At 39.6% G+C, this 23640-nt stretch overlaps 2 protein-coding genes across 2 annotated transcripts in view; one reads left to right on the forward strand and one right to left on the reverse strand.

Moving 5' to 3' along the window:
• The window catches only part of POP1 (POP1 homolog, ribonuclease P/MRP subunit), a gene marked incomplete at its 3' end in the record, with an annotated part of 37091 nt that extends 33733 nt beyond the window's left edge, over positions 1 to 3358 (reverse strand). Inside the window, exon 1 of the mRNA XM_082675200.1 lies at positions 3277 to 3358. The remainder of the gene's footprint in view (positions 1 to 3276) is intronic.
• A 120-nt stretch (positions 3359 to 3478) lies between these two features.
• Positions 3479 to 11812, forward strand: RIDA (reactive intermediate imine deaminase A). The gene is made up of 6 exons (XM_082674825.1): positions 3479 to 3640; positions 5894 to 5999; positions 7563 to 7617; positions 8928 to 8996; positions 9908 to 9963; positions 11163 to 11812. Exons 1-6 carry the CDS (start codon positions 3576 to 3578, stop codon positions 11223 to 11225), a joined length of 414 nt encoding a protein of 137 aa, XP_082530951.1. The 5' UTR covers positions 3479 to 3575; the 3' UTR covers positions 11226 to 11812.
• Positions 11813 to 23640: the final 11828 nt, after the last annotated feature.

Consider the following 23640-nt stretch of genomic DNA (forward strand, 5'->3'; position numbering starts at 1 on the left):
CCATGCAACAGTCATTAACTCTTTCCTTGCTGACTGTAGGGAGGTCGGACACAGGGAACGGTCCTGCAGGAAAAGGGGGACAACCAGGAGGCTGGGAAGCTCAGAGTAGCAGAACCAAGCTATTCTCCAAGCATTTAAATGTTTTAATACTAGTCTTTACTCATACCTAAACATAGAATTACGTGTCTGAGGCTTCCCTGGTGGCACAGTGGTTAAGAATCCGCCTGCCAATGCAGGGGACACGGGTTCGAGCCCTGGTCTGGGAAGATGCCACGTGCCGTGTAGCAACTAAGCCTGGGGGCCACAACTACTGAGCCTGTGCTCTAGAGCCCGCGAGCCACAACTACTGAATCCTGCGCGCCTAGAGCCTGTGCTCTGCAACAAGAGAAGCCACCGCAATGAGAAGCCCGTGAGCAGCAATGAAGACCCAACGCAGCCAAAAATAAATTAATTAATTAAAAAAAAAAAAAAGGATTACATGTCTGCAACAGCTACAAAGGCAAAGTAATATGGGTGTGTTGTACGAGTACCTCTAAGAGAAGGTAGTAATACCACTGGCGACAAAGGCAAAGTAATATGGGTGTGTTGTACGAGTACCTCTAAAAGAAGGTAGTAATACCACTGGCGACATAATCTCCCAAATTGGTAAACACTCTTTGATAAAGTACAAAATTTTTTTTAAAAATACAATCTTGCCTCATTTATTGTATTCCTGGAAAATTCAGTGTATATTAAATCCATGAAGCCGATGCTTTTATGCAAAGCAGAGTCAGGTACTACACACTGCAGGATGGCTAACATCCCTGACCCCTGCCCAGTAAATGGCAGCAGTGTTACCCCAATCATTATGCCCACCAAAACAGCTGCACAAACTTTCAAATGCCACATCCGGATTTGCACCACGTCCAATAAGTAGCACTGAACTAACGACCTTCCATTCACTTACCACCTTTCCAATGCAAGACTTCATGCAAAATTAAGAGTAACCTATGTGGCATAGTGTTTAAGAGCCTTCACTATCTTCCTTAACACTTTTTAGTTGTATAATCTTAGGAACGTTACTTTCCCTCTTTGAGCTTCGGTCTCTCCTTCTATAAATGGGAATAATCAGCAGGTTGCTATGAGTATTAAATAAGGTAATGTACATAACACAAATCATGGGGCTTTGCATAAACTAAGGGCTCAGTTTATGGTAGCTCTTATTCTTAAATAATAAATGAAATAAGAGACTTATGTCATTTCACTTTCTCACTCCATTCTGCTTTGACCTAAATGAAAGACAACCAGATCTACACCCCAAAACATTTTTCAAACTAAAAAATATGTAGGAGGTAAATTGAGTTCTACAGAGCTTGTTGGCTAGTGAAGGACATGATTCAGATCAGTCTGTATTAAGAATCATTCAAAATTATCCTACAAAACAATTTATTCCACCTGCTTGCATCGGAACTTGCCCAGCAAAACAGAGCACTACCTGGGAACCCTGGGTGGGACACTACGGTTAGGGTGACCTTCAGAAGTCACATCTCTGAGCTTAGGTTCGAGGGCAAAAAATTAGCATTCCATTGTATGTATATACCATACTTTGATTATCTACTCATCTATCAACGGATATTTGGGTTGCTTCCACCTCTTGACTATTGTGAATAGTGCCGCTATGAACATGAATGTACAAATATCTCTTTGAGATCCCGCTTTCAATTCTTTTGAATATATACCTACACGTGGGATTTATGGCTCATATGGTAGCTCTGTTTTTAATTTTTTGAGGAATGGTGATATGTTTTCTATTTTGGTTGTGCCATTTTACAATCCCACTAACAGTGAATGGGTGCACGGCCTTACTTGCTCCACGGCACGTGGGATGTTCCCGGACAAAGGCTCGAACCCATGTCTCCTGCATTGGCAGGTGGATTCTTAACCCCTGTGCCACCAGGGAACAACGAGGATTTTCTTATATTCCGTTTCAGAAGCAGGATAGGGCAGGGATTTTGCCAGTCTTTTTCACTGTTGCATCTCCAAGACCTAGTCTTGCACAAAGCAGGGACTCAATGTATATATTTGTTGAATGTACATGTGCACGCATAAATGGAGTGAAACGTGCCTATAATGCGTATATTAACAGTAAAAAATATTTAGCTACAGCATGACCGAATATCTTCCAAGAGAACAGCTCTGGGGCCATCTGCTGGACCAAGACCTATAATCTACCTGAAATCAGATCCCAGTCACTAGGCTTCTGCTGAGATAGAAAGGGAATGCAGAGACACCTTGAAAATCTTGGGGAGCTCTCCCAGAGAAGGGAGCATGGGAGGGAGTAGGTGAACAATGGCCAGGTCTCAGCGTGGTCCCCTCAATGACCCATCTTATTCCTTTAGGATGTGCAAGCCAGCTCCCAGGACGGCCTCTGCCCCGAGGTGCAATGCAGAGAAATGACAGACACAGTGGGCTCAGTCACAGGGGCTGAAGTGTAAGTAGATGAAGTAGGGGGTCCCCGGAGAAAGAGAAGCAGGCATGAATTTCTTGACATAAGAGAAGCCATTTTTGGCCCAAGCCATTTTGTGATCTAAGCCTGGCCACAATGTTTGTCTTTAAACAGGTCTCAGTAATAGTGATCTTAAGGGAACTAAAGAACAAACGACAGTTATCAGGCAAGAGAAGTAACAACAGTAAAAATCAGTTGTAAACTCCCATTTCTATTCCATGGCAAGATTAGCCTGAAGCACTTTCTTGAGCTGTTTTGCAGAATCTGAATCCCCTCGAGCACTCAATCACCAGATCAACAGAACCTAACCCAAGATGATGTTGACCTTTCTTATGACCCTGGATGTTTCAACTAAAGCTTGGACTCTGTTGACCTTTGCCACAATTCAATGCTGAATTCCCCTCTGCTGGAGCCCCTTCATGAATATGCATGCATCCTTAGCTTAAATCTTCCCCAATTTTTCTGTTGGAGAGATACTGCTTTGGGAAAGATCCCCAGTGTTCTGCTTACTTGCAGCAAGTAATAAATCCTTCCTTCTCCTGATCTTTGTCTTGGTTGGTTTTTTTGGTTTTGTTTAGTTTTGCTTGTCTTGACATCCACCAAGACGTGAACCCAGTTCTTGGGTAACAGAAAGAGGTGCCAGGCAGGAAGAGGGGCCCCTGCGCAGGCAGCAAGAGAAGAAGAGTAGGTCAGCTGGGTGTGAGGGAGAGAATCGGAGGGGAGCCCGGGGACCGCCACACACACTCCCCCATACTTGCGAACCCTGGCGGACGCCAGCCCTCACGACCTACCTGCCAGACGCTCCGTGGTCCCAGGTCAGAATGACAATGTTCTACCACAGTCCCCGGCGCGACGTGCGCGGCGAGAGAGCTGGAGAGCGCATGCGCCACTGTGACTGCGTCCTCCACGTGGCCCGGAGTCGCAAGGAAACTACAACTCCCAGAATGCCGAGCGAACCCCCCCCTCCCCGCCAACCAGCCACTCTTTAAAGCAGGAATTCTAGCCCCAGCTGTTCAGACCCGTGAGACACGAGTAGAAGCAGCATACGTGGTAGTTGTCTCCGAGGGGCGGCAAGGAAAAAGGATTAGCCATGTCGGCTTTGATCAGAAAGGTGATCAGCACCGCGAAAGCCCCAGCGGCCCTTGGTCCCTACAGGTACAGGAGGCCTGTGGGAGCTGAGAAGGACGCGGGGCCTGTGGGGTCGGAGGTTGTGGGGTCGGAACTTAGGGGCTTGGGCCAGTCCGGGTCCGAGCTGCGCCAGGCCTTCGGGGTTCACCGGGCAACCTCATGCAACATGCTGAACCCGGAAACGGAACCCGGGAAGGCGGGAAGCCCACCGAGAGACCCACTACGTGTTATAAAATTATCAATTTTGTATTTAAAATTATAAAGAAGAAAGATAACGGTCTGCAAATCAGGGGAAATGCCATGAAATGAAAGATAGGAAAGTTGGGAGCATGTTGGAAAACAAACTATAGGGAATTAGAAATGAGAATATCTTGTTTTCTAAATAACCGTGAAATGGGGTAAAACAAATTTTACTTCTAAATTTAAATTGATATTGTTTTCTTTATCAAAAAAAATTTTTTAAACATTTAATGCCATTGAACTGTGTACCTTAAAACGGTTAAAGCGGTAAAAAAAATTTTTAATATAAATTTATTTATGGCTGTGTTGGGTCTTCGTTGCTGCGCGCGGGCTTTCTCTAGTTGTGGCGAGCAGGGGCTACTCTTCGTTGCGGTGCGCGGGCTTCTCATCGCGGTGGCTTCTCTTGTTGCGGAGCACGGGCTCACGGGCGCGCGGGCTTCACTCGTTGTGGCTCACGGGCTCTAGAGCGCAGGCTCAGTAGTTGTGGTGCACGGGCTTAGTTGCTCCGCGGCATGTGGGATCTTCCTGGACCAGGGATCGAACCTATGTCCCCTGCATTGGCAGGTGGATTCTTAACCACTGCGCCACCAGGGAAGTCCCTAAAATGGTAAATTTTATGTTTGATGTATATTTTTTTATCACAGTTAAGAGAAACAATGACGGGGCCTTCTTTATCCAAAAACAAATAAATTGCCTTTAAAGTTGATGTGTTTGGCTCTCTTTCAGGTCTCAGTGTAGCTTATGCTTTTTCTTGAGACCTTATCCTAATTCTGATATTTAGTATCCTCATTACAGAAATAATCAGTTCCGAAAATAAGCACTTTGCAGAAAAATGTACCCTCACAGGTGGATCCTTAATTGACCCTTCAGCAGTGATCAACCTTGTCTAATTACTTATTTTCTTAAAAGTGCTCTTGGCATTGCTTTCTTTTGCTTGTTTTACAGCTTTACTGAGGTATTAAGTTACATACAAAATTCACCATTTTAAGTGCAGAGTTCCATGAGTTTGGGTAAATGTATCGAGTCATGCACCTACTGCCACAGTCAAGTTTTTGAACATTTACATCAACCCCGCAAACCACCCCCCCTTGCAAAAACAATCCGTCATACCCGTTTGTGTTCAATTCCCACCCCTACCCCTGGCCCCAGGCAGCCACTAATCTACTTTCTGCTGCTTTTTTTGTTTGTTTTTTCTAGAATTTTATATAAGTAGAATCAAATAATATGTAGTCTTTAGTTGGATCTATCCGTGTTTTTTATTTTTATTTTTTTCCTTTTTGCTATCATGAATAATGCTGTTCTGAATATCCATGTGAAGTTTTTGGACATATTTCTTTTGAGTAGTTGTCTAAGAAAGAAGTCGCTGGGTTGTATGTTATGTGTATGTGTTTTGTTTTTTTTTTTTTTGGCCACGCCTCGCACTTTGCGGGATCTTAGTTCCCCCACCAGGGACTGAACCACGGCCCTCGGCAGTGAAAGCGCGTCCTAACCAGTGGACCACCAGGGAATTCCCTGCTTAAATTTTTAAGAAACTGCCAAACTATTTTCCAATGTGTACTATTTTGCATTTGCACCAATAAAGTATGAAGGTTCCAGTTTCTCCACATCCTCATCAATACTTGTTACTATCAGTGATGCTTTATTGTGTGTGATGGTATCATAAGTGTGCCTTTGGTTTGCATTACTCCTTCACCTTTTGTATGTCTTCTTTAGTGAAGTGTCTGTTCAGATCACTTGCCGATTTTTTACTGAGTTGTCTTTATATTATTGAGTTGTAAGCGTTCTTTATATATTCTGAATACAAGTCCTTTGTTAAATATGTGTTTTGCAGATATTTTCTCGCAGTCCGTGACTTGGGCTTTCATTTTCTTAAAGCTGTCTTTCAGTAAGCAAAAGGTTTTAATTTCAATGAAGTCCAATTATCAATTATTTTATTTTACATTTTGTTCTTTTTGTGTCTTAGCAAAGAAATCTTTTAGCATTGAGTTTCACATTTTATGTTTATGTTTTACGTATATCCTGGATTTCTGTTCATTACAGTCAGGCTGTGTTAGTCGACAGGACCATTTACATTTCAGGACAGCTAGGCATGGATCCTGCAAGTGGACAGCTTGTGCCAGGAGGGGTGGCAGAAGAGGCTAAACAAGTGAGTCATTTTCCACATTTGGAGTTCCCTTCTCTACTCCTTTTTAATATTGAGGAGTATTAAGAATCCATTTGGCTGGTTTGTTTATTATAGAGATAATCAGATAAGTACTTTTTAAGTTACTGGTTAACTAAAGACAGTTTTATGTCAGTAGAAAGTTGGAAATGTGATGACTCATTTAACAACCAAAAAAAAAAAAGATTTTACTTTCCAAGGTGACCTTAAACCTGAATTACTGGATATCAACTAAACTTATTGTGGTAATGATTTCACAGTATATACATGTATCAAATCATCATGTTATATACCTAAAATTAATAAATGTTATATGTCAATTATATTTCAGTAAAATGGGAGGGAAAAACCCTGAATTATTGAAAACATCTTGCCACTTCCACCTGGGTTGGGAAATTGTTTTATCAGGGCCAATGACCTGCAAAAAAAAAAAAAAAACTCCACCACCACAAAAATAAAAGTCAACATTTTGTTAGAAAGAGAAATATCAAAGGTTACATGCAGTATGTTTTTTTTAAATAAGAATGGGGGATATAATTCTAATCCAATAAATGGAATTAAATTATAATTTAATACATTCACTGAGTCATTTGTAATACCCAAAGATAGAAAACAATCTAAATGTCCATCCATGAGGAACTAGATAAATAAATCATGCTACATCTGTACAACTAAATTCATATGGAAAGATCTCCAAGATAAATTATTATATGATAAAATAAAACCAAGATGCAGAACAGCGTGCACAATAAGCTACCCTCTGTGTGTGTGTCTAAGGATACATACATTTATGTTGGTACAAGCATTCACTGTCTCTGGAAGGATATACAAGAAACTAGAAACAGTGGTTACCTTTGATGAAGGAAACTGGGGAGGGGGAGTAAGGGTGGAAGACATCTTTTCACTGTATATGCTTTTTTATTGCTTTTGAATTTTTGTCATATCTATGTATTACCTATTTAGAAGGTTAATTTTTTTAAGTCATCAACTATTACAATGTGACCAATCAAAGTGGAAGAATGAACTGAAAAATAATAAATTAAGGACAGGGTGAAAAACTAATGTTTTTCCAAAGCCCAGAATATCAAACATGTACACAATTTACTACTATTGTTTTTTGAGAAAAAGGAAAAGAACCTTTTTAAAATCAAATATTGCTTTAAAGAAAACAGGTTTTAATGCTTACTAGCTCATACTTATCCTCAGAGTGATATGGAATTAGGAGCCCCAGCAATAATTCTATTTTAGCTTAGTGGACATTGGCTGAGAATTTCACCATTCTAGCACTGAGGAAGAGAGTTCAGTCTTTTTCCTCACAAAAGGAGGCAACTTCTCACTGTATTTCGGAAAGATTCATTCCATTAAAGAAAGCCAAGAAGCAATTCACTTGTATAGAGGTGGCCTACAAAGAGTAGAATTTCCTAGAAAAGGGAGATTTTTCTGCAACATAGGCTATTTAAGGAGATTTTAGTAAAGATGGTTAATTGAATTGAATTAAAGCTTCAATGTAGCATCAGTGCCTTAGGCCTTTCTTACCTCGGTTCACAGGCTCTTACAAACATGGGTGAAATTCTGAAAGCAGCAGGCTGTGACTTCACAAATGGTGAGCAACTTGGTATTATTTCACATTTCTGTTTGATATTTCTTTGGTCTTTTTGAAGAACACATGGCATCCAGTAATATATCATGCCATATCTTTGTTATTTGAAGTTGGTTTAATTTCAGTCCCATTTTAATCAAGACAGTCCAGAGCCATATACATAATATCAATGAAAAGTTAATCATTAGTCAATCTAAGAAAAAAATGGAAAATTTTATTTGACCCAACCTGAGGATTATAACCTGGCCGACTTACAGAAAGATCAGAGGACTGTTCCAAAGAGGTAAGGGGAAAGGCCAGAATATATATGATTTTGGCAAAGAGGTACATGCAATCCAAATGGCACACATCTTGGTAGAAGGTTACTGCTGTTCGCGAGGAACAGATATCTTAGTTAATGGTTTTAGTGCTTCTCTTAGTATGGGAACATGTGAAAAACTAGGTGCATAAAATTTTCTCCCGAAAGTATCTGAGGGCCGGTTCTGCCAGTTTTCCCAGAGCACAGAGTGCCTTATCCTGATCTCTTACCTGAATTCCTTTCTCAATATATTGTAGGTCAGCGACCGCAGTGGCTAATGACTTGATTCTTGTAGAACTGGATGGTGGGCAACGTTCTTACTTTACAGTCCCCTCTCTTTCAATCTTAATTTCAGCCAAGGTTTGGGAGGCATTTCGTGACCAATTTGTCCCGCTGTGCTAGAAATGCTCATTCCCAGGTCAGGTGGAGATTTCATTGCTATGCCACTCAATGTCCTATTAGTGGACTAAAGCTCTGTTAATAGTAGCCAAAAGCCAGGAAATGATTCTCTCTTGTTGCTTCTTCCCATATCTAGAGTTACACTATTATAATCATTGATCCTGTAGAACTATATTTTAGGTGAATAATTTCAAGTCATCTACTTATTATTTTTATTGGAGGCTCAGTCGCATTTGATCATGCAAGAAACAAGAATCTTGTAAAATAGGCAGAACACAAGTAATATAGCTAGTGCCATTAATAAGGTCATAAGTAAGAAATGTTATGTTCTAAGGGGTCACATGGCTGGCACCAGCAGAAGAAGAACTGAACTTCATGGTTGGGCAGGTATTTCTGTTGTTGGAGGGGTCCGGCTAATGCTCAGTGCAGATGCACACTGCACACTAGAGGGGACAGAGGAGGACTAAATGGGCAGAGAAAAAAAATTTTATGTTTAAATTTTTCTTGTCTTGCCTTAAAATATGAAATTTATTTCATCAGTACTGTTTTTCTAAGTAATGTTTTGGATCAGACCAAATAACTAAATAAACCTAATGACAATGTATGTATCTCCTAGTGGTAAAAACAACGGTTTTGCTGGCTGACATAAACGACTTCAATACTGTCAATGACATCTACAAACAATGTAAGTAATTTGGCTTTATTACTATTTTCCATTTTAAAGAGAAATGTATCTATTAACCTTAATAAGTGTCCATTATGAATTAGGAATGTTGGGAGATGCTAAAGAAATGGTCATAGATCCTGTCCTAAAAGAATTAATAGCCTGATTAGAAACACACACTGTCCCCCCCATGAAAACATCCAAGATATTTCTATTGCATTTCCTAGAATAACATACTACAACCGGACAAATCCATTTCCCTAAAGCTTCATTTTGTTATACCCTCCTCAGGCTTTCTAAGCCCTCCTAATCATTTTTCAACACATAGATTGTATTTATTATCGCTGTGATAAGGTCTAGCCACCACCTCTGTTCTACTCTCTCAGGATCATTAGCTGGTTAGTTAATATTTCTGTGCCTTGGTTTCCTCATATGCAAAATGGGGATAAAACCTTATAAGGTTGTTGGAATTTTAAATGTGTTAATACAACATGTAAACATGTTAGAACAGATGCTGGCACGTTGTAAGCACTCAGTAAGTGTTATCTGTTATTAACATTGCTGTCCTAGTGGGGAAAATGAGTATCCCTATCACCTGGTGAGATAAGACAAAGGTATAACATGGAAAAGGCATCATTACTTATAATTATCACTTTAAAAACAACCTCCTTCATGTCAAACAAGATCAAAGTGTCAGAGTATGTGAGTATTTTCATATTTTTCCCCAGAAAACTAAGATTTTTTAAAAATATTAAACATCATGGGAATCATGGCAAAATATCTTATCAAATATAAATATGAGCTTCTTCTTTTCCACGTTGCTTGTATCTAAGAACTGACACATAGCTGAAGCACTTACCAGATTCTTGATCCTGCAGTGTTGAGTTTCAGCATAGTATCTGAAAACTGAAATGAAATTCTTTTAAATTTAGATTTCCAGAGTAGTTTTCCTGCAAGAGCTGCCTACCAGGTTGCTGCTTTGCCCAAAGTAAGTACACATTTGTCTTAAAATTAAGAAAATTAAAAATCAAGGCCATACATGGACATGAACACAACAGAATCAGAGTACTTAAATTGTGAGAAAAACTAAAATAGCGCTGTATTGTTTTACTGTTACTTAGAGACTATAAACTGAGCCAGGTCTGTGAGTTCTGCAGTAAATATTTTACTTTTCTATCATATAATAAAAAATCTAGGGTATTCTCTAGCAGTCGGTCCAGGGGTTAGGACTCTGTGCTTTCACTGCCAAGGGCCCGGGTTTGATCCTTGGTCTGATCCTTGGTTGGGGAACTAAGCCCGCCAGCCACGCGGCGTGGCCAAAACAAAAACAAAAACAAAAAACAAAAAAACACTAGACCTTCTATTAGAAAAAGTCATCTGAAAACCAGTGGCTCATAGATTTCTCACCATTCCTACTTTGGTATTCTAGTCAAACTAGAAGCTCTTCCTATGCCCCTTAGCAGCACAGTATTTCTACCTATAAAGAAGCAGCTCTCATGGACTTCTGGCAATTTTCCACTAAAGAAATTTATCTTCTATGAGTGGTATTTTTGTTGCTTTAATTTTTTGTTACTTGGAATGATCAGTATCTTCAAATTTATTTAGGTATAGAATGTGATGGAAGGAGCTCCAAACTTGGAGTTATAAGACATGGGTTTGAACCTCTGCTGTTTAGTTTTGTTTGTTTTTTTTGGGGGGGGGGTTGGTACGCGGGCCTCTCGCTGTTGTGGCCTCTCCCGTTGCGGAGCACAGGCTCCGGACGCGCAGGCTCAGCGGCCATAGCTTACGGGCCCAGCCGCTCCGCGGCATGTGGGATCTTCCCGGACCGCGGCACGAACCCGTGTCCCCTGCATCGGCAGGCGGACTCTCAACCACTGTGCCACCAGGGAAGCCCTGCTGTTTGGTTTTGTGCCCTGGGATGGGTTAAACAACCTTTCTAAGCTACAGTGTATCAATCCTCTGCATTGAGAGAACCCCTGATAATAGAGCTGCTGTGGGAATCACATGAGCTAACATAGACGAACACATTGAGCATGATAACTTGGCCTACTGTAGATTCTTGGTGCATGTGCCCCCTCCTTTACTTCTTTGATAAGTTTAATGTTAAAAATGCATATGTTAAAAATTGCATATGTTTTTAGTAGGTATTATGGCGCTCTCTTAATTTATTCATTATTTTCCTGACAGGGAGGCCGTGTTGAGATTGAAGCAGTAGCTGTCCAAGGACCTCTCGTGACAGCATCGCTCTAAGTGGGCCCAGTGTTATTTAGTCTGGAATTTTAATAATGTTTTTAAATTAACATCTTAATTTTTACAGTATTTGTTGGAAAGTGTAAGGTTGACTGAAATATCTGAAGTTATTATGGAAATACCATATAATAAGGGGAATTGAACATGCGTTGAAGATTAATGATGAATCTAGTTACTGATGTTATAAATTACACTTCTGTAACACTCATTACTGGATGTGGGAAAAGAGACACACATTACATAGTTACTCAGAAAAATAAAAGTAAAGGGAAATAGCATGTAGGAAAGATGAGTTACTCTTCCTGAGAAATAATAAACAGCACACCTAATTCAATTAAACTATTAATTTAATGGTGTGAACTATTTAGTTCTCGTGTCAGATACATGATTCTGCTTTTACTTGAGTAAAATTAAAGCATTTAAGTTTGAATGGTAGAGGTAAAGGAGAAGAAACTGGACCAAATTTTATATAGATAATATTTTTCTAATGGAAATAAAATAGCATGCAGATTTTCCTTTGTGTCATTCTGTTCATTTATTTTTTAAAAGTTTAATGTATACACTAAATCCTATTACCTAAATAAAGGTGGGGCAACTATGAAGTTTAAATTCCAACTTTTTTTCTCAAAGCTTACTTCTGGCTTTACATTTTTACACTGTGGTAATAAGGCTATGTATAACCATTTTGTGTTTGTTCTTTGAAGTCTTTTAACATTTTCAGAAACTACTACGTGAATACCTCCTTGTTGTAGAATAAATTCCAACACAGAATTATGTAGATTAAAAAGTAAAAGTCAAAAGAAAAAAAAAAAGTAAAAGTCCCAGGACTTCCCTGGTGGCACAGTGGTTAAGGATCCACCTTCCAATGTAGGGGACACGGGTTCAAGCCCTGGTCCGGGAAGATCCCACATGCAGCAGAGCAACTAAGCCCATGCGTCACAACTACTGAGCCTGCGCTCTAGAGCCCGAGCCAGAACTACTGAGCCCGCGAGCCACAACTACTGGAGCCCGTGCACCTAAAGCCCGCGCTCCACAGCAAGAGAAGCCACTGCAATAAGAAGCCCGCACGCCGCAACAAAGAGCAGCCCCCGCTCGTAGCAACTAGAGAAAGCCCACACGCAGCAACGAAGACCCAACACAGCGAAAAATAAATATATAAATAAATTTTTAAAAAAAAAGTAAAAGTCCCCGTCACTCACTGGCCATTCCACTTACCTCCCCAAAGATGACCACTGCTAAGAGTTTTGAGTGTAACCAGCAGATAGTTTTCTATTCATTATATACTTAATCATCTAGTTTGGTTTTGGCTTGTTTACATAAATGGATCTTTACTGTAGATATTACTCTACAGATTGCTTTCTTCTTGTCTTGAAGGTCTTCCATGTAACTACATATTGATCTCCCTCATTTTTAAAGCGGTTGCGGAGTCATCTTTTCTGTAAATATACCTTAGGTGTTTAAGCATTGATCCAAACAATTCCATATTTGCAAAATTATCATATCAATGCTGCTGTAACATTCTTACATACACATGTAACATTTTACATATACCTATTTGTTTGAGGTTAATTTAGAAATGTCATGCTAATTTGAAAAGTTTGGTAAACCAAAAGATAATATTAGAAGCACTTGGGAAGAGCAGTTATAACACATTGACTAGAAATGTATTAATGTCTTTTGTTACCCGAACGTTATTGACCAGAGAGACATATCAATATCACTTAATAACAAATCACCGGCCATAGGAGTTAGTTTCTGCAAAAATCGCCCAGTCAATAACGGGTTTAAGAGCACAGACTTTGGAGTAATTCTAACGGGATTCAAGGCCCAGATCTACCACTTATTAGCTGTATGATCTTGAGCTAGTTATTTAACCTCTTTAAGTCTCAGTCTCCTGAGAGAGAATAATTGCACCTTCTCAAAGGGATGTTGTAAGGATTAAATAAGATAATGTATATGGAAAGTACTTAGCAGTGTCTAGCATACAGCAAAGGATCAAAAAAGCTGTCACTATTCATCAGTATTTAATAATTATCATATAGAATAATGTGCTAGATGGAAAAGTTTCTGCTATTTACATACCTAAATTTATTGACATAAAAGATAAGAATGAGGATCCTTCAAGGAGGTAGAGTTGGGGAATATAGCACTATGAGTTGATAAACAAGATTAGGCCCTGAAAATTATTTTAGATATTTTTACATGAAGCAGTACAGTACAGTAGTCAAGGGTGTAGGCTCTGGAGCCAAACTGCTTGATTTCAAATTCTATTCCACCACTTACTAGCTTTGTAGCTTTGGGCTAGTTACTTAAGCTCTCTGTTCTGTTTCTTCTGTAAAATATCTCCTTTGTTTCATCTGTAAAATGGGGATATTACTAGTACCTACCTTATAAAGTTGTAAGGTTTAAATAAGTTAATATGTATAGAGCACTTAGAATAATGCCTGGCACATAGCTATGATGATAATGATAGAAACCTTTCTGTTATTTGGCAATAAAAAGAGATGAGGGAATTCCCTGGCGGTCTAGTGGTTAGGATTTGGCACTTTCACTGCCATGGACTGGGTTCAGTCCCTGGTTGGGGAACTGAGATCCTATAAGCCGTGTGGCACAGCCAAAAAAGAAAAATAAGCTATCAAGCCACAAAAAAGACATGGGGAACCTTAGATGCACGTTACTAAATGAAAGAAGTCAATCTAAGAAGATAACATACTGTATGATTCCAACTATGTTGCATTCTGGGAAAGGCAAAACTATGGAGACAGTAAAAAGATCAGAGGTTGCCAGGGTGGCAGAGGAAGTAGGGGAGGGATCAACAGGTGAAGCACAGGAGATGTTTAGGGCAGTGTAACTACTATGTATGATACTGTAATGGTAGATACATATCATGCATTTATCAACCATAGAATGTAAAACTCAGTGAACCCTCATGTAAACTAGGGGCTTTAGTTAATAATGTGTCGCTGTTCATCAATTGAAACAAAGGTACCACACTAATTAAAGACGTTAATAATTGGGGAAACTGCAGTGGGGAGGAGGAGTATTTGGGTACTCTTTGTACATACAAATGCCCTAGAAAATTTAAACCTTTTTTTTAAGGACTGTAGTAATGCAGTCTGTGGTAGACTGTTAAGTGAAAGGTCTTTTCCCTTTCAGTTAAAAAATGTTGCTCATAGTTAACTGGTATTGCCTAAAAATATAAAGACTCAGGAAAGAGCTTCCCTGGCAGCACAGTGGTTAAGAATCCGCCTGCCAATGCAGGGGACACAGGTTCGAGCCCTAGTCTGGGAAGATCCCACATGCCACGGAGCAGCTAAGCCCATGCGTCACATGAGCCTGCGCTCTAGAACCCGCGAGCCACAACTGCTGAAGCCCGCGTGCCACAACTGCTGAGGCCCGCGCACCTAGAGCCCATGCTCTGCAACAAGAGAAGCCACCGCAATGAGAAGTCCGTGTACCACAACGAAGAGTAGCCCCGGCTCACCGGAACTAGAAAAAGCCCGCGCACAGCAACGAAGACCCAATGAAGCCAAAAATAAATAAATCATAAATAAATTATTTTAAAAAAAAAAGGCTTAGGAAAATCAGCAGGTGACAAACACCCCCCGCAAAGTGTGCTTGGAAAAATGTTGGCAGGTGATGAAATTTGTCTAGGACAATACCCGAGTTTATGTTACCCATCAAAACCGGTTTATTATCCACTACTTCACACTTATCAAAGAAGCTATGTAATTTACATGCATGGTTTTTGTTTTTGTTTTTGCGGTACGCGGGCCTCTCACTGTTGTGGCCTCTCCCGTTGCAGAGCACAGGCTTCGGACGCGCAGGCTCAGCGGCCATCCCTGCATCGGCAGGCGGACTCTCAACCACTGCGCCACCAGGGAAGCCCTATGCATGGTTTAAACAATACTAAAATGAACACCTACGTACCAAATCCAGCCCAAGGAAGGAACATCACCAATAATCTGGGAGCCCTGCATAAGCCATTACCCTCACTTCTGCCAAAGGTAACTACGGTCCTAAATTTTATATGAATTGTTCTTGCTTGTCTTTATAGTTTTGCCATTTAGAAGTTATGCATTCAAATAAGAAGTGAAGATCATTTAGTTTTGCCTGATTTTAAATTTTATATTCATAAAATACAGAATACATTTGTCTGACTTGTTTTCACTCAATATTATGGTTTTAAAAAATTTTAAACATCTAATACCAAGCAGATACAAAAGAATGTTGACCACCCACGTTCCTACCACACAGTTTGAGAAAAAGAACACTCTTACTGCTATATAAGACCAGATATGATGCTCCAATCCGGATGTCCCCTTCCCTCCCATCTCAGAGGAAACCTGAATTTTGCATTTATCATTTCTTCTTTCTTCTGTTATCATATGTTTGAATCATTGAAATATTTTAAGTCTCTGAGCTGAAACAAAAGTGAAATCAGGGCTTCCCTGGTGGTGCAGTGGTTGAGAGTCCGCCTGCCGATGCAGGGGACGCGGGTTCATGCCCTGGTCTGGGAAGATGCCACATGCTGCGGAGTGGCTGGGCCCGTGAGCCATGGCCGCTGAGCCTGCGCGTCCGGAGCCTGTGCACCACAACGGGAGAGGCCACAACAGTGAGAGGCCCGTGTACCGCAAAAAAAAAAAAAGAAAAAGAAAAAATCATATTTGCGTTGTTATTTGTTTTTAAAGGAATGTCTTTGACATGTCACCATTGAGTATGATGCTTCCTATTGGTTTTCTTTTAATAAATTTATTTATTTATTTTTGGCTGTGTTGGGTCTTCGTTGCTGTGCGCGGCCTTTCTCTAGTTGAGGGGAGCGAGGCCTACTCTTCGTTGCAGTGCGCAGGCTTCTCATTGCGGTGGCTTCTCTTGTTGCAGAGCACGGGCTCTAGGGGCGTGGGCTTCAGTAGTTGTGGCTCGAGGGCTTAGTTGCTCCTCAGCACGTGGGATCTTCCCAAACCAGGGCTCAAACCCGTGTTCCCTGCATTGGCAGGAGGATTCTTAACCACTGTGTCACCAGGGAAGTCCCACTATTGTTTTTTATATATCCCTTTTATTAGATCAAGAAAATTTCCTTCTAGACCTACTTTGCTAAAAGCCCTTCCTCCCTTCCTTCTTTCCTTCCTTCTTTCCACAAATACTTAATCAGCCAGATATTGTCATGAGTGCCGTGATTTCCGCAATAAACAGCCTAAAATTCTTGCCCTCAGGGAATTTACACAAACAAAACAAGTAAATTATATACTAGGGAAATATATATCATAGGGACAGAAAATAGATTAGAGCTTACCAGGGGTTGGGAGTAGCAAGCTATGGGGAGCTATTGCTTAATGGGTTACGGTTTCTGTTGGAAGAGATGGAAGAGTTTTGGAAATAATTGGGATGGTTGCACAGCATTGTGAATGTATTTAGTGCCACTGAATTGTACACTTAAAAACAGTTAAAATGGTAAATTTTGTTATCTATATTTTACCACAATTTTTTAAAGTAAGAAAGAAAAACCAGACAAAAAATTATGTTAGATTGTTAAGAGCTATAGGGAAAAGCAAAGCAAGGGGATTTGGAGAGTATAAGGGAGTGCAGGTTTAACAGGGTCAGTGAGAAGGTGACATTGGAGTTTAAAATGGTTGCTGAAATTTGTTGAATTTTTCCTGTTATCTATGAGGTCGTGATATGATTTTTTTCATTCAATTTGCTAATATGGTAAAATACAACTATAGTAATGAATTTTTTATAATGTAGAACCAACCTTTCATTCCTAGATAAATTTAACTTGGTCAACATATATATCATAATGTATGTTTTATACACTCAAATTCAGAATGATGTATTTTTTGTTTGTTTAAGATCTTTACATTTATGTTCAGCTGTGAGACTGGCTTTTTTCTTTTATAAAAGAGTTTATGGTTGTAAATATCTATCCTTGAATGTTTGATGGCGTTTACCTATAAAACTGTTGGGGCTTGGTATTTTCTTTGGGAAAAAATTTTAAATTACTGATTCAGTTTGTTTCATGGTAACAGGAACATTCAGATTTTCTAGTCTTTCCTTCAGTTTGGGGTCATTTACATTGTCGTAGAACTTGCACACTTCATCTAAGTTTCACCTTTTTAATCTCTTGCATCTGTATTCAAGGGCCTTCATTTCATCTAATATAGTTTATTTGTGCTTCTATTGTTTTTTAATCAGTCTTGCCCAGAAGTTTATCAATTTTATTAATCTATTTACAGAACCATTTTTTGGCTCGTTTGATTCTTTCTATTACCTTTCTTTTCTTTAGCATTAATTTCTGCTCTTATATTTAATATTTTCTTCAGCTCATTTATGACACTTCTTTCTACTTTTAATATTAAGACTCTTATTTGGATGTGACAGAAACCCAACTCAACTAGTATAAGTGGAGAAAAAGAGGAGTTCATAGGCTCATGTAACAGAGAAATCCAGAGTACAGCTGGCTTTAAGCATGTGTGTTCCAGAAACCTCCCGGCTCCATCTGTCTCTTAGGGGAAGATGCTGCAGGGCCACCAAGGTAGAGAGAGACCACCAAGGTACTAACCCAGCAGAAAGACATCATTTCCTGATATCTCTGGCAGGAGAGTCTCAGAGAAGCCTCTGATTGGTCCAGCCCAGGATAGGGACGCATTCCTAAACCAGTCACTGTAGTCAGGAAATCAGATACTACTCTGGCCAGTCAGGGTCTGAGGGGCATAGTTACAGATAGGTCATGACTTCAAATTCTAACCCTACCATGAGAAAGCTGGAAATAAAGTGCTGATATCCAAGCTGGTTTGTTAGCGACTGGGTTGGGATTTTGAGTCTTCTTGCCACAAGGAGAATCATGATTTTGTTAAACGTGAAGAGGAACACATTGCACGTTAACCTTTCAAACATAAAGAAATAGCAATCTCTTTGAAGTGTGTTATCATTAAATAAGTGATCATAAAATGTCTAAAGAGTCATCCATATTTCCCTGCTGTTGTCATACTCCTTACCTTTGTGGGAGTGGGTAATTTAAAAAATGCTTTTCTTTCTGAAGGACACAATGAGTCAAAAGTAATATGTTTCTATAACAAAAATTCACATAAATACAGAGAAAAGCTTTCAAACACTTTATTTCTAATAACATTCAATCAAAATTGTAAATATTGAACCAGCAGTACAAAATAATTTTATAAAAATGTTGGCCATATTTTCCCTATAGCCAATTATATTCAGTTCTGAGGAAATTATCATGATTATATAAGAATAAAGAGCATGTATCATCAACAAGCATTTAGAGCGCAAAATTTGTACTAGGCCCTGTAGGGCACTTTTCCTGCTCTCTAAAGAGCTTACAATCTTTTCACTGACATTTGGTCAACAGTTAGAAAGCTTTAACAATAATTTCAAATAAAATTTTTAGTTTCAGTGTTTTTTCCTAAGATATCAAAAAATTAGTTATCATAAACTGTGGTCAGCTAAGTGCTAATATACTTGGGCATAGTTGCTCTCTCTGTAACACTAATCAATATTTACTAATATAGCAAGGATTATTGGAACATTCTCTGTAACCTGCTATCTCCAATAGATTCCAGTGAGGAAAATCCAGAAGTGCTATGCTCAGCGGTTCAACAGACATAAAGTTCTAATAATAGTTGTGCTTTGGCTAACTTGCTATTGCAACACTAAAAAAATAATAATCCCTGATTGTATTATGTGTAATGTTAGATTTCCTCTTTTTAAAGTTTATATTTTCTGAAGTTTCTACCGTGAACATGTATTCATTTTTTACTAAGAAAAAAGTATTATTTTAATAGTAAAGGAGTTCTTCCTTGCAATTATTACCTAAATAATCACTGTGTCATATACAAGTACTTAGAAGCAGTGTTTTTACCAAAAAAAACCAACAACAACAACAACAACACTTTTTAACAAAGCTCTGATATCCAGAAAACTTGAAGCAAATCCATACTGATCCACTAAATAACCACTAGCTGAAATAAACTTTTCATTTGTTTTCACAGTGGACTGCTATGAGTTCACCTTTGGGCCTGGTGTCTTCCTAGTGAGGTGCTGGGGCTGAAACTCCCTCCCAGCCCAAAGCCCCTCTACAACAGTACAGCTGCTGTGGAGAGCCTCTTCTCTTTATCACTGAATATTTTTTTTTAAGTGTTTGGAATCAGGGTCACATAAATTGATTCAGTATACTATGCATTACTTTTTTCATAAATTTATATGATAGCATGAATTATGTTTTGCTACAGTTACTTTTATTTTGTTAAGAAAAGTTTGAGAACTACCTATATTTTACAAGGAAAAAAAAAAATGAGGCAGATTTCAAACCAAAATTATTGTCCCTAACTGGTTTCTCAGAACTCTTTTTCTGTAAACTGGTGAGGCTTGCAGATCTCTGTCCCAGTAGTGGATAGAGTTATATGTTTATTCATGTCAGTTGCACATTATTAAACAGAAAGGGTAATTTAGATTAACATAATACAGACTGGCCCCTCTTCGACCTTCAAAAGTTATTAAAGCCTGGCTGATGTCTGGAGACTTCTTTCATTAGGCGCAGAAGTAACGATATGGTTGTTAGCTTGCAGTATCTCAACTATTGCCCAACACATTTGCTGGGTGGTATTTCTGAAGTAAAGCTGAAGGTCTCCAGTTTGACTCCATATGGGTTAACACTGACACGGAATTCCTTAACTTTTGCTGAAAGTAACAAGAACTGAAAAGAGAAATTCCACACCTGTCAACAGTTCTCTGAGATTACACTGATTCTGCAATTAAAACCTTGAGATTACAACGAATCTCACTCCTTAACTTTATAAGCTCTGGGGACAAGAGGAGCTGACAAAGTTTTAGATTAAATGATACCTTGTGAGCAAATGCTTTCAACTTTTCAGACACAGCCATGCCTTGCTATTAGAGGATCATTCTCCTTTCACCCAACAGATGCACTAGGCTACATGAATGGCTTTATGATGTTCACATTGCTGACTTTTGTGAAACAATTCAGAATTGGGTCACCAGATTAGCTTTATAAAAATGAGATGCTTGTAATGTTAGATGCTATAAGAAGCTATTGTATTTACCAAAAGAGCACAGATTATTTGACTATGACCACCCAACACTCTTTGATTACTTCAATGTGGAAAAGAAACATTTTCCTTTAAAAGCCATTTTTAACTCAAGGCCAAGTGTGGAATAAAGCATTTGTTAAGAATGATGATGGGGAATTCTATGGTGGTCCAGTGGTTAGGCCTCTGTGCTTTCACTGCTGAGGGCCGGGGTTCTATCCCTAGTCAGGGAACTGAGATCCCACAAGCCATGCCGCATGGCCAAAAAAATTTTTTTTTAAATAATGACTTGGGTGTTTTGACTGCTCAAAGGCTATTAGCTATGCTAGGACTCTTACTGCAAAGCTGAAATGGAAAAAGCAATGAGGTCACATGTTGGCCACACACTCCTATCCTGTGGGTCCCCCAGGAGTGATGCAGAAAGCTCAGCTTCTCTGTACACCGGTGCCAAATCAAATCTTGGAGGCAGAGTTTTGGGTGAAGTAGAAAAGGATAGCTTTATTACTTTGCCAGGCAAAGGGGAACACAGCAGGCTCCTGCCTGAAAATACTGTGTGTCCTCACTTGGAGAAGATAGTGAGAAGTTTTATAGTAATTGTTCAAAGACAGTGTGATCAGCTCATGGACATTGTTCTGATGGGTTGGTGGTGAGGTAAGAGTCGGCATCATCAACCTTCAGGTCCAACTGGTCTGGGGTCTACATGCTTGTGGGCAGCATACCGTCCTTAATCGTTAACTTCTCCCACCTGGAGGGGGTTTCGGTATCTGCAAAATAGCTCAAAGATATTGTTGTGTGCCTCGGTTGATGGGGAAACAGAGCCTTGCCCCAAGGCTGCTCTTGACTGTTTGTTTCTCCCAGGTCTCGCATCCCCTTCCTTCCCTAATTAACAACTGCTTGAATTTGCCTATTGGAACTCAGGGAAGGTCATGGAGGCTGAATGAAGGCTGTTTCCTGTAATCACAGAAATGGGGGACACAGAAAGTCTTTGTGCCCAGGAGCCCCACAGGGCCCTGCTTGGTATCAAGTGATGGTACAGAGCACATTTGGCCAAGAGTTTTGGAGTCTGGTTTGGAATTTCCCAGATTTGCAACTGGCACCCTCTATCAGTAAACGCCAATGTTCACGCCCTAATGGGGATACCAACTGGTGAATCGTTCGTTCACCATTTCCTTCCCAGCTAGATACAGAGAATTCTGCAATCATCTTAATAGATCACAAAACTAGGTTAAAAAGTGGTTGTACGGCCACTGGAATTTGAAAATCCAGTGGAAAATCCAGCCCTGATGGTAGTTTTTTCTATTAATTCATTATAAATAGCTCAAGCCTTATTCAACTTGTGCATTTTGAATCTGGAAGCAAAATTGATAAACTCCTCTCCGAGTCTGGGGACTTAGAATGCACTTTGATATGCTAAGTCTATATACCAGTTTTAGGCAAAAGAAAAAACTTCTAGCAGTGGAAAGGATGGATTCGTGGTTTTACATGCACTTTTTCACAATGTAAGGACAAAATAGTGATTCGTGGGTTTTTTTCTTAATTAATTAATTTATTTATGGCTACGTTGGGTCTTGTTGCTGAGTGGGAGTTTTCTCTAGTTGTGGCCAGCAGGGGTTACTCGTCGTTGCAGTGTGCAGGCTTCTCATTGTGGTGGCTTCTCTTGTTGCGGAGCATGGGCTCTAGGCGCGCGGGCTTCAGCAGTTGTGGCACGCGGGCTTCAGTAGTTGTGGTGCATGGGCTTAGCTGCTCTGCGGCATGTGGGATCTTCCTAGACCGGGGCTCGAACCCATGTCCCCTGCATGGGCAGGCAGAGTCTTAACAACTACGCCACCAGGGAAGCCTGTCATTTGTGTTTTAAAATGTGGATGTGTAAGCATACACTTCTGTTTTAGCATATCCACATAGCCTGGCTTATACATCACCCTTTTTAAAAATTTATTTATTTGGCTGTTCTGGGTCTTAGTTGCAGCATGTGGGCTCTTTTAGCTGAGGCATATGGGCTCTTAGTTGTGGCAGGTGGACTCTTAGTTGCGGCATGCCTGTGGGATGTACTTCCCTGACCAGGGATCGAACCCAGGCCCCCTGCATTGGGAGTGTGGAGTCTTAACCCCTGGACCACCAGGGAAGTCCCTACATTACCTTCTTATGAAAGTAAACACAAGAAGCTTTATCATCTTTTCATAGAGGGACAAAAGGATATGGGAGGAACAACTTTACTTCCCATTTTATACCTTTCTTTATTATTTGAGTTTTACTACAGGCACTTATTACTTTAATTTTGTTTAAAAAAATAAATTAGCAGATTATTTAGATGAAACGTTTTAATTTTGGAATATTCAAATATTATGGAACATTTCAATTTTCTTTATAGGTTTTGAATTACAAAGTTATTAATATTATCTAAAAGAATAATTTCTAAAAATGTCTTAGTAACCACATTAAAGGCCAAAGACAAAAGTATAGAAAGTATCAGAAATGTATACAAATTTCCAAATTTTTCTGAGAATAAATGATTTTAGTTATTATGGAAAATAATGGTATTAGTAAGTAATTTTAAAACTTTTACATTACAACTATATAATAATGCTTTTGAGAAAGACTTCTTTCAAGAATGAGCTCTGAATAGAGGTCTCTTTAACATATGTTAGAGATTTTTTTTTAAATCCACACAATGGAGAATGGACCTTTATGCCTGTTAAGTAAATGAATCCTACTATTTGAGTACTTGATACAAAGTACAATCACTTTTTAAGGTGATCATACTTTACACTAAGCTCTGACATTTTCTATTTACTAGATATCTATATAAAAATACCTTTGGGTCAGGAAAAACACCTTTGGATTACAAAATGTAGCTTGAAAGATGTTATAGCAGTTCTGAGTTATGTAACTTTCTGACCCCAAATTATTACTGTTTTTGGAACTACCCTAAATATATAGTCTTACTAAGCTTGAGCAGCTTTGGAATGAAAACATTAGTGTCACACAAATTCATATTTCAAATTCAATATATAAAGAATTCTATATTGGTTTTTTTGTTTGTTTGTTTTGTTTTTTTCTCGCAGTACACGGGCCTCTCACTGCTGTGGCCTCCCCCGTTGCGGAGCACAGGCTGCGGACGCGCAGACTCAGCGGCCATGGCTCACGGGCCCAGCCGCTCCGCGCATGTGGGATCTTCCCGGACCGGGGCACGAACCCGTGTCCCCTGCATCGGCAGGCGGACTCTCAACCACTGCACCACCAGGGAAGCCCTATATTCTTTTTTAATGAATTAAGTGTAAATGGGAACACTTGGTATTTATTATTCATTTATTGATTAGACAAATACTTATCAAGCACCTATCATGTCCCATTAA

This window comes from Grampus griseus (assembly GCF_964374135.1).
Source record: "Grampus griseus genome assembly, chromosome: 17".
NCBI classification, from domain to species: domain Eukaryota; kingdom Metazoa; phylum Chordata; class Mammalia; order Artiodactyla; family Delphinidae; genus Grampus; species Grampus griseus.